General features: G+C 40.9%; 2 protein-coding genes and 1 gene segment (V, D, J or C); 1 reads left to right on the top strand and 2 right to left on the bottom strand.

Annotated features, from left to right (window-relative positions):
• Positions 1–1,241, bottom strand: part of LOC122555189 (T-cell surface glycoprotein CD8 beta chain-like) — a 2,800-nt gene extending 1,559 nt beyond the window's left edge. The window contains exons 1-2 of the mRNA XM_043700935.1: positions 1,209–1,241; positions 742–1,092 (exon numbers count right to left, since the gene is read on the bottom strand). Coding sequence (XP_043556870.1) covers positions 742–1,092; positions 1,209–1,230 — 373 coding nt within the window. The 5' untranslated portion in view covers positions 1,231–1,241. The remainder of the gene's footprint in view (positions 1–741; positions 1,093–1,208) is intronic.
• The window catches only part of LOC122555190, a 181,835-nt gene that overhangs the window by 112,874 nt on the left and 57,072 nt on the right, over positions 1–11,889 (top strand).
• Positions 9,967–11,889, bottom strand: part of trim45 (tripartite motif containing 45) — a 29,896-nt gene continuing 27,973 nt past the window's right edge. For 2 of the 3 annotated variants that reach the window (XM_043700929.1, XM_043700928.1), the window contains exon 6: positions 9,967–11,858. In XM_043700929.1, coding sequence (XP_043556864.1) covers positions 11,710–11,858 — 149 coding nt within the window. In that variant the 3' untranslated portion in view covers positions 9,967–11,709. The remainder of the gene's footprint in view (positions 11,859–11,889) is intronic. The other variant, XM_043700931.1, reaches the window with a different exon arrangement.

Genomic DNA, 11,889 nt, shown 5'->3' with positions numbered 1-11,889 from the left:
TGTGTGTGTGTGTAGTGAGTGCAGAGTGTCTTAAGTCTGTGAGGGGGTGCATGTGTGAGTGTGGGAGTGTGTGTCTATAAGGGTTTGTGTGAGTGTCTGTGTGCGTGTCTGTGTGTACCTGTGTCCGTGTGTATGTGAGAGTGTGTGTGTGTAGGGATATCTGTGTGTGTGTGTAGTGCAATGGTGACCACCTGTAATGTGACATGAACCCAAGGTCCCGGTTGAGGCCCTCTCTATGGGTACCGAACTTAGCTATCAGCCTCTGCTCGGCCACTTTCCTCTGCTGCCTGTCCCAAAGTCCACCTTGGAGGATGGTCACCCGAAGTTCGAAGTGAAATTCGAGGCCGAGCCATTCACTGGGAATGGTTGACTAGTAGAAAAGGACGAGTTCTGAGGAAGTAACTGGATTCGAAACGTTAACTCTGCTATCCTCTCACAGATACTGCCAGACGTGCAGATTCGCCAACAATATCCGTTTTTGTGTTGAAAAAGGATTGTTCAACTGACGCTACTGGGCAGAACACCAGACAGTGGAGTATGTTCCACACCGCTGTCAGAACAGCCTGGAGGGAGCTCTTTATGGCTTGATTACAGACTTTCTCACATTCTTATGTTAATAGGTCATAAACAGAACAAGTGAGGCATGTAGGACTTTCAGCTGTACAAAATGTGCTTTTTTAGAGGCCAATTCAATGCCTAACCCAAACTTGTAGGGAGTTTCATCGAGGTATTTTCCCTTACCTTGAATAATTAGGCGAGTCCCAGTGCCAGTGATCTTTCTTGGATGTGAACCTCCATGAATGGCCATGTTACAATAATACAAACCGCTGTCAGCATAACGAACGTCTTCAATGATCAATACGCTGTGGAAACTAGGCACGTTGCTACTGAAGAAAGTGATACGACCATCTTCCTCAGTACTGACATTTCTCACTTGCGATTCACTAAATGTTATTTCAATGTGATGCCAATAGAAACTGCCATTCACTGCATTGCCATTGTGTTGTAGAAGGCAAGAGAAACGGGCAGAATGGGCTTCCTGCAGCCTCAGTGATGAGGGAGATTGTAGCAGCTCCAGTTCAGTGGCAGCACCTATTACAACACAATTTTGTAGATAGTAAAAAAAACTTGATCCATTCTAATAAGACTGCCACAATACGAAATGATTAATCATGCATGTTACTTAAAAGTAAAATTGATGTACTCACTGACTGAAAACACAAGCAACATAACAGTCAACATCATGCCTTGGTCACAGTGACAAAAACAACCACACATTTTTGCTGAACCAACGTCACTGTCCAACAATGTTGCATTAATTTCATTTCCTCTTCTGTAATAGAAAATGCTTTTCCATGACTAAAATTGTTTCCAGTAATGTCCCTTTTTGTTCAAATATTCTGTTGAAAAATCTATTTGGTCCATGAATTTCTGAGAATTTAAAGAACATTTCCAAAAATATTGGTTATCAGTTGATTCATGGAGGGTCAGGTCAGTGATGTATTTTTATAAAATTACATACTTTTAGAGGTTAGTTTTTGGCAAGAAGCACCCTATCTGATTTGCTGCACTGAATGTTACTTGGACTAATGCCACCAGAACAGAATAGGCCATGAAATGAGCTCACAGAATTTTATATGATCAATCTTTTAATGTGGAGAATAGGGGAAGACTATTTGGTCTAGTTGGAGAGTCAACGACAAAGATTAATCAATTTAAAATAACAACTAAGAAAATGAAGAGAGACTAGGAGAGATATAATTATACAGTAGGTTATTAAAGTGTAGCATGCATAGTCACTGTGAGTAATTGTATTTTTAAAGGAAAAATGTAAATAAGTATAAGATGAATATGCAAGCTATAGATTAGATTACCTACAATGTGGAAATGGGCCCTTCAGCCCAACTAGTCCACACTGACCCTCTGGAAAGTAACCCACCCATACCCACTGACTAATGTGCCTAACACTGTGGGCAATTTAGCATGACCAATTCACCTGACCTGCACATCTTTAGACTGTGGGAGGAAACCCATACAGACACAGGGAGAATGTGCAAACTCCACACAGTGTGGAGGCTGGAATTGAACCTAGGACCTGTGCTGCTGTGAGGTAGCAGGGCTAACCACTGAGCCACCATACCAGCCCAATAGAGTACATTGGGGTCTAAATAAACTGAAACCTATGCTGGTAACCTTGCATGATTCATGGCATGAAAGGAGATTGAATACATGTAAAGCAAAAATGTTGCCATACTTTGCAACTTGACCTCTTGCCTCAGTTTTGTTGTTGCAACTAAATTGGTTCCTTAGTAGTAAAGAATTTGAGAATTGCTGAATACAAATTAAGACAGGCTTTGAAGCTTTTCATCTTGCACTCACCAGGACAAATGCAAGTATACCAAACTTCAAAGGGAGTAATAATTTATACTTCATGAGCAAGTGGTGCTGATTGGTTGCCAAATCAATTCTGATTGGTAGAAGCATTGTTGTGAAGAGTGACGAAGGACATCATAGTCCCCATACTTTTTCTTTTAATTCAAAAAAATACAATGACTGGACATTTTTTTCTGCTTACAAAGGACAGGTCATTCTATTTTAACAAATAGAAGTGAACCGCATTGCAAGGCTGATTGATAATTTTAGAGTGGTTGTTTGTGTAATCTTCAAGTGATTGGGAATGTTCAAGAAATACTGTCCAATCACAGAACCACATTGAAAGTGAGATATGGGCCAGAATCTTACAGCAGCCTGAATCATCTGGGCCATTGTAAGAAATGTGGCAGAATTGCACAATAAATCCAGTGAGGCCTACCTCAATATTGGGAGTAACCTGATGCATCTTTTAAATAAGATTCGGGCATTGAGGTGATATTCTCGCTCAGGACCAGTGATTGCCTGTAGAGGGGGATTATTGTTTGTTAATGACTTTATTAAATACACATCTCACCTCATTAATATGTATGTTTCCATCCCACCTTCCACGGCAAGCAAATTTGATGCTAGTAAATCTCAATATGAAAATCAGACCAAGTATCTACCAACATTAGCTTGCCATGGACTGTTAAGAGCCTCTATATTGGACCCCAGGCCCCAACATTTCAGGGCGCACTTCATAGGAACTGGTCATATACATCACATGTCAAAGGACATATGCCTCTGGGACTTTCATGACACATATCCAATCCACTTACTGTTTGTTAGTGTGCTTCAATATGCACCTTGAGGCAAAACAACAACTATCATTGTAATGTTGCAGCAAGGCCACTCTACACTCAGAAACACAGAACCCAGCTCATGGACTTGCATTTATAGCTGTGTGCTCACTCTTCTCATAGTGCTCACTCTCCGTGAGCCTATCTTGAAACTCAAAGTTATCCCTGCCTTGCCTTGAGTTTTTGTGCTTTACCCTCTCAATGAGAGACACCAGGCTCTCAGTACTGCTGGCTTGCAGTGCTGTTTAGTGCAGGCACAAAGCCAAGAAACCTGTTATGCTTGTTAGTAGTCCTCAGTCAGGTCAAAGCCTTCGATTGCAGGATCCCAACAAGTAAGTCAAGGCCAGCTTTCAATAGCAAGCTAGGGGCTGGACATGGTCAATCAGCCACACAGTGCAGTCAGAGTTAGGATGCTCTCTTCAAAAGGGAGAGACGTTTTCCTTGAGAGGGACTGGTGTTAAGGGAGATTAAATAGGTGACACACGCATTACATCTGGCGTAGGTCAGCAGATCTCCCAACCAAGAGAGTAGGCAGTGCAGAGGACATGCAGGGTTTGTGATGGTGTGGGTTTGAGTGGGTAAGAGCAAGTGAGGGAAGATGTTGCAGGTAACAATAAGAGCTGTAGAACATGAGCCTTGTTGGAAGGTAGGTATGGCAGTTGAAGTAGAGTGAGTGTGAGGTATCTGAGAGAAGATAGTGACACAGAGTGAAGAAGTCAAGGCCAAAGGGGGGAAGTTATGTGTGGAGTAAGAGAAAATGGATGAGATTCTTAATGAGTACTTTGCATTGGTATTCACTGAGGAGAGAGACAGGACAGATGTTGAGGTTATAGATAGATGTTTGATTATTCTAGATCAAGTCGGCATAAGGAGAGAGTAAGTGTAGATATTCTAAAACACCTTAAGGTGGACAAGTCCCCAGGTCCAGATGGGATCTACCCCAGGTTGCTGAGGAAAGCAAGAGAGGAAATAGCTAGGGCCTTAACAGGTATCTTTTCAGCATCATTGAACACTGGTGAGGTCCCAGAGGACTGGAGAATTGCTAATGTTGTCCCTTTCTTTAAGAAGGGTAGCAGGGATGATCCAGGTAATTATAGACCAGTGAGTCTGATGTCAGTGGTAGGAAAGCTGCTGGGCAACATACTGAGGGATAGGATCTATTTCCATTTGGAACAAAAATGGGCTTATCAGTGATAGGCCCAGGTTTTGTGCAGGGATGGTCATGTCTTACCAACTTAATAGAATTTTTTGAGGAAGTGACAAAATTGATTGATGAGGGAAGGGCTGTAAATGTCATATACATGGATTTCAGTAAGGTGTTGATAAGGTTCCTCATTGTAGGCAAATGGAGAAAGTGAAGTCGCATGGGGTCCATGGTGTACTAGCTAGATGGATAGAGAAATGGCAGATGGAGTTCAATCCAGGCAAATATGAGGTGGTGCATTTTAGAAGATCCAATTCAAGAGCAAACTATACGGTAAATGGAAATGTCCTAGGGACAATTGATGTACAGAGAGATTTGGATGTTCAGGTCCATTGTACTCTGAAGGTGGCAATGCAGGTCGATAGAGTGGTCAAGAAGGCACACGGCATGCTTTCCTTCAACGGATGGGGTGTTGAGTACAGGGGTTGCAAGTCATGTTACAGTTGTATAAGATGTTGGTTCAGCCCACATTTGGAATACAGTTCTGGTCGCCACAATACCAAAAGGATGTGGATGCTTGAAGGTGAAGAGGAGGTTCACCAGGATGTTGCCTGGTGTGGAGGATGCTAGCTAGGAAAAGAGGTTGAGTAGGTTAGGATTATTTTCATTAGAAAGAGAGAGGTTGAGGGGGGACCTGATAGAGGTCTAAAATATCATGCGAGGTATTGACAGGGTGGGTAGCAAGAAGCTTTTTCCCAGAGTGAGGGACTCAATTACTAGGGGCCATGAATTTAAGGTGAGGGGGAAAAGTTGAAGGGAGATATGCATGGAAAGTTCTTTATGCAGAGGGTGGTGGAAGCCTCGAATGTGCTGCCAGCGGAGCTGGTAGAGGCGGGCACGATAGTATCATTTAAGATATATCTAGACTGGTATGTGAATGGGCAGGGAGCAGAAGAACACTGATTCTTAGAAAATAGGTGAGAGGTTTAGATACAGGATCTAGATTGGAGGGCCGAAAGGCCTGTTCTTGTGCTGTAATTTTCTTTGTTGTCATTGTCTTTCTTCCAATATTGCTGCCATTGTCTGGTGTTGAGGCTTCCACTGCTGGTCCAGGGGGATGAGGATATGACCCTCTGCACCACCTTGATCAGCAGAAAATCCAGGTCCCTGCCAACTCTTTCTTGCCATATATGTTTGGAAAAAATGTCAGCAAATATGTGGGGTACGTCCAGTCAAAGAGTGCTTGTCCAGATACACAGCATTGTTTTAAAGATGGCACCTCTTCAGGGAGATCCCAGCAGTGGTGAGTGCATCTGGGCACAACGTGTGGTTCAATGGGTTTAGAATCAGGCTCAGGGCACCAACGTGTATTAAGATTAAACTTACACAAAGAAAAAGCAGGGTAAATTGCACTTATTTCTCTTCCAACATGTTCAAAGACATTGATTGTGTTTGACCAAGTTTTGTACAGTGAAAAGTTTAAGTTGTAATCATGATTGTTATGTGTCTAAACTTCTTTTATTAAGTTCTAAGTAAATGAAATCCTTTAAAAATATGGAGGTAATTGGATATAACAGTCAATGTTAAGACACACAAAAAAACAGGAGCAGAAATAGACTACTCAGTCCCATGAGCGTGGCCTGCTATTTGATAAGATCATGGTTAATATGTTTATGTTTCAAATGCAACATTACCATCTACCCTGATACCATTTGATCCCCTTACCCAACAAGAATCTGTCTGTTTCTGATTTACAAATATTCAATAACTCCTCCTTGACTGCCTTGTGAAGTAGACAGATGTAAAGTCACACAATGCTCTGAGAGAAAACAAAAATCTCCTAATCTCGAAAAGTCATAAAATGGTAACTCCAATTTTTAAAATAGTGCCCCCTAATTCTGGACTGACTTACAAAAGGAAACATTCTCTCCATGTCCATATTGTCAAGACCAGTTAGGATCTTATACACTTCAAATAATCATTCGACACACTTCTGAACTTCAGTAGAATCATGCTTGATAAGATAACACACTCATTCTAGGTAACAATCCAGTAAACCTTCTCTGAACTACCTCAAATGCATTTACATCCTTCCTTAAATGAGGAGAACAAAGCTGCACACAGTATCCAAGAGGTCCCACCAATCCTCTGTATAACTGAAGTACAACTGAAGTAATGGGCGGCACGGTGGCACAGTGGTTAGCACTGCTGCCTCACAGCGCCAGAGACCCGGGTTCAATTCCCGACTCAGGCGACTGACTGTGTGGAGTTTGCACATTCTCCCCGTGTCTGCGTGGGTTTCCTCCGGGTGCTCCGGTTTCCTCCCACAGTCCAAAGATGTGCAGGGTCAGGTGAATTGGCCACGCTAAATTGCCCATAGTGTTAGGTTAAAGGGGTAAATGTAGGGGTAGGGGTATGGGTGGGTTGCGCTTCGGCAGGTCAGTGTGGACTTGTTGGGCCGAAGGGCCTGTTTCCACCCTGTAAGTAATCTAATTAATAAAAAAAAATCTAATTAACTTCCTTAGTTTATGTTCAGTTTCTGTCATAATAAAGGGTAGTGTGCCATGAGGCTTCTTGATATGTGCTGTACCAGCCAATCTCATAACCCTGTTAGTTTGTTATGCCAAACAATCAGCCCTGATGTTTTTAAAAAGACCTTTGATGTGGTACCTTATTAAGTGCCTATTGGAACTCCAAGTACACCTAAATTAGATTAGATTAGATTACTTAGAGTGTGGAAACAGGCCCTTCGGCCCAACAAGTCCACACCGCCCCGCCGAAGCGCAACCCACCCATATCCCTACATTTATCCCTTACCTAACACTACGGGCAATTTAGCATGGCCAATTCACCTGACCCTGCACATCTTTGGACCGTGGGAGGAAACCGGAGCACCCGGAGGAAACCCACGCAGACACGGGGAGAACGTACAAACTCCACACAGTCAGTCGTCTGAGGCGGATATTGAACCCGGGTCTCTGGCGCTGTGAGGCAGCAGTGCTAACCACTGTGCCACCGTGCCGCCCACAAAGGTTCCCCCTTACCCACAGGACATATTACTCCTTCAAATAACTCCAATAAATGGTTAAACACCATTCTCTTTCAGGAAACTATATTTAAGTGGGCAGCTATAATCTCTTCAATGATCAATTCTAACATCTTCTCCATGACAGATAAGGCCTTTAGTTTCCTGCCTTTCTCCCTTTTTAAAGGGTTATATTTGCAACTTTCCAGTCTGATGGAATCTTTTCTGAATAAAGGGACTTTTGGAAAATTAATCAGTAGATCTACATATGGACGTGGATTGGATTACCAGAAGACCACACAGGAGACTGCTAGATAGGAGTCTAAATTAGAGTGGTACTGGAAAAGCACAGCCAGTCAGGCAGCATCCGAGGAGCAGTCTAATCTAGACTCTGATTTCCAGCATCTGCAGTCCTCACTTTTGCCAGCTAGATAAGAGCCCATAGTATTAGGGGCAAAATACTGCCATGGATAGAAGATTGGCTGACTGACATAAGGCAGAGAGTAGGGACAAAGGGATATTTTTTGGAATGGCAGGCAGTGGATAGCGGAGTTCTGCACATTGGGACCACATTAAAGATCTGGATGAAATTGAGGGTATTGTTGCTAAATTTGCAGATTACACAAACATAGGTGTAGGGATAGATAGTGTTGAGGAAGCAAGAAGGCTGGAAAAGGCCTTGGACAGGCAAAGAGAGTGGACAAAGAATTGGCAGTTGGAATACAATGTGGAAGTGTGAGGTTATGCACTTTGGTGGGAAGAATAGAGGGGTCGGCTATTTTCTAAACTGGGAAAGACTTCAGAAATCAGACGTTCAAAGGGACTTAGGAGTCTAAGTTCAGGATTCTATTAATGCTAACATGCAGGTTTAGTTGTCAGTTATAAAGGCAAATGCAATGTTAGCATTCATTTCAAGAGGGCTAGAACATGACAGCAGAAATGTCCTGCTAAGGCAGACTGCATTTAAAATATTGAGAGCAGTTTCGGGCCCCATCTCGAAGAATGGATGTGCTGGTATCGTAGGGTGTCCAGAATAGGTTTACAAGAATGATCGTGGGTTGAAGGGGTTGTCATATGAGAACTGAGGACTTTGCTTCTGTACTCGATGGGGTTTAGAGCATTGGGGAGGAATCTCATTGAAACTTACTGAATGCAGAGAAGCCTGGATAGAGTGGACATTGAGAAAATGTTTCCAGGAGTAAGAAAGACCAGAACCTGAGGCCACAGCCTTAAGAGTGAAGGGATGACCCTTTACAACTGAGGCGAGAAGGAATTTCTTTAGCCTGAGGTAGTTAGTCTGTGGAACTCATTGTTGCAGAAGGGTGTGGAGGCAAAGTCATTGAGTGCACTTAAGACAGGTTCTTGATTAGTGAGAGGATTGAAGGTTATGGGGAGAAGGCAGAAGACAGGGGTTGAGAAATATATCAGCCATAATCAAATAACGGAGAAGACTGCTTCTATAACTTATGGTCCTGTGGTCTTATGGTGTCTATGACCTTATTAGCAACATCTCTTAATATCCTAGAATGAAGTCCATCTGAACCTGGAGACTTGTCAGCCCACAATTTCATTAGTTTGCTTATTACCATTTCCCTTGAGACTGCAATTTCACAAAGTTCTTTTCTCCTTTTCACCTCATGATTTAAGCTAAACTGGAATTACTTTCTCTATCCTCTGTAGGAAGAAAGAAATATATATTTATTCATTTCATTTTATTATCTACTATTAACTCCCTATCCTCATTCTTGAGAACAAACACTCTTTATTGACTCGTTCCTCTTTTAAATACCTATAGAAATTCCTGCAATGCATTCTTTTGTAAACTTTGTCTCATACTGTAATTTCTTCCTCTTTATTAACCTTTTCTTCATGCACAGACATTTTTATATTCTGACAAGTAATCTGATCTTTCACTCAACTTTGCAGTTATATGCCTTTTCCTTAAGTTTGTTGATTCCCCTAACATCTTCAATCAGCCATGGTTGGTGGGAATCATTTGATTATGTTTCTTTATAGTTACATATTCTGAAATATCGCCTTAAATGCTTGTTGCTGCTTTTCGATTGATCATCCCCTGGCCTAGTATGCCAGTTTACTTCAGCTAACTCAGCTCTCATGTCTTTATTTAGGTTTAAAATACTAGTCTTAGACACATTGTTTCCCATTCAAGTTGAATGTAACATTCAAATCATATTGTGCTCATTATTACCTCGAGGTGCCTTTATTCTAAGGTCATTAATTAATTTTGTTATATCACACACAGTAACAATGTTGATGTAATCTGTTTTCTCATCAGTTCCAGAATGTGCTGCTCCAAGGATCAAAAAAAATTAAATAGACTGTTCCCCCATCTCAATAACAGCAGTCTGGTCTCATAATCTGAAGCATTTGGGCAGCTGTTGTCATCGGTCAAACTCAAGTCCTTTCCATACATGGTTATTGTAGTTTGGGTGTTTCTTGTGAACACTTGCTGTTACATTATAAGTATAAAAATATCAATCTATGTATGCCGGATGCAAGCACAGTCCAGAAATCAAACGGATAAAGCTTAATACATTGAAATTAGTTTTATTAAATGGGTTAAACATTGAATTTGTGCATTACATATAAATTAAAATTCAAGCTTTTAAAAGTCTGATGTACAAGTTTAAAAAAAACTAAATCACAATAAAGTAAATAAAGAAAATCCTGATGGATTTAAAAAAATCTAGCACTTCAACGTGGCACATTAAATTGCTTCAGCCGTCAGGCCATTTGTTTGTATTGGTCCATAAGTTTGAATGATCAAAACACTGTGTAGATTAAGCAGAGCCAATATAAAGGCTACCATAAGTAGCATGTTGTGTTAATCTAAGTGGTGAGTATAAAAGGTAGACAATAAAGTAACATCTCACACACTACTGATGGAATTTCATGTGGGTCGTCCATCACCCACACTTGCCCATCTCTAGCAATCATGATGAAGTTCCTATTCGACAGCAAGTATCCTTTTTTGAAAACCTGTACCTCCCCCAGCATCATTTATTTGCTGCACTACCACATCTTGGGTATCTTCCCTCACCCACTCCCCACTTTGCCCAAGGGTTGTCAGCCAGAGGCCAGCAGCTCGCAATATTGGTAGCAGTAATGGCAATGCCACCAATAGTGGCAGCTACTGCTGGTATTACAGTTAGTTGAGGGAAGGGAGAGCTTCATACCACCACAGACCCCTCCCTTTGCTTCCTGATGCTGGTTCCCTCTACATGCACTTATGGCAAGTTCCTCCACTCACTGCTAGCTGAATATCAATAATGATCTTATGAGGCCTTGAGAGGTTATTTAAGTGTCTCAATTGCTTTCTGGACACAGTAGCTGCGAACCCCATCCTAAAATGCACTGTTTATAATACAATGGTTGAAATAAACTTTAAGTATTTCAAATTGGCACAAAGCTGGTGTTAAAATGTACATTATATGGTTGACATTATTTGAAATTTATAAAATTGATTTAATTTTAATTGTGACTAGAGTATTGAGATCACTAAAGTTAATCTTTGCTTTGAGTATGAGCTACACTTCCATTCAGTATGAATCCATGTTAATATAGAGTATGCATGCAAAATGTGTATACTTTGGACAAATCTAAACTTAATGCACATACAAAATTACTGTGTTATTTAATTGGTTACATTTCTACAAATAGCACATGCAATATCTCCTTACCCAGATCTTTATTTCAAAAACATGTACCATTTAGTCAGAAAAAAGTCTGAATGAACCAAATTAAATTGAATCCATTGTTTGTCATCAAAGTATATCACAGTATTCCAAATGGCAGTTTCCATTAATGTTGCTCAGGCTGCGGTATTTTGATTACATCTCTAGTATTTTGAAATGATTTCTGTGTATTATAACATAATAATGCATTGCTTCTAGTACAAGGTAATTCATTAAAAAAACTAGATCCTTTATTACACTCTGTGCTGTAGAGTATTCATTTGTGAAATCTGCAACAAAATTACAGTAACTTCTTTGTTATTCCTAAATTGCAGATCTTTTTATTTGAAAAGGTGTTGGTTCAGTGAATGTTTAAGTTACTTCTCTTGGAATTATTACGGATAAATTAGTCCTTTTGACAAGACCCCAAAAGTAATTAACAATAGTTAGATCAGAACATTTCTATGTCTGTTCTCATCTTACATGAAAAACTATAGCAGGCATTAAACTGGCTGAGCTTTGAGCATACCTGAAGATCACAAAGTTTTCTAGATTGGCTGAACAGTCATTACTTCACTGCAAAATTTTCAAAGGTCAATGTTAGGTTTGTGGTTTTCATGTCTTGGTTTTGTTTTACAAAGCAATAGTTCTAACCAGACTCTGGTGAGAATTGCTATTTATTGTTCCAGGGCATTCTGAATGTTCAGTCAACTTTCCACAACAGGACCAGTGTGGCTGACCCGGGTGTCCTTTATGCCCATGTCCACAGCCTTGGTACCCACCTGCCAATTGAATACAAAGAACAAAGTTTCA

This window comes from Chiloscyllium plagiosum, chromosome 12 (assembly GCF_004010195.1).
Source record: "Chiloscyllium plagiosum isolate BGI_BamShark_2017 chromosome 12, ASM401019v2, whole genome shotgun sequence".
In the NCBI taxonomy this organism is placed as follows: Eukaryota; Metazoa; Chordata; class Chondrichthyes; order Orectolobiformes; family Hemiscylliidae; genus Chiloscyllium; species Chiloscyllium plagiosum.
The sequence above is the reverse complement of the archived record's forward strand: the minus strand, read 5'-3'. Positions and strand labels throughout refer to the sequence as shown.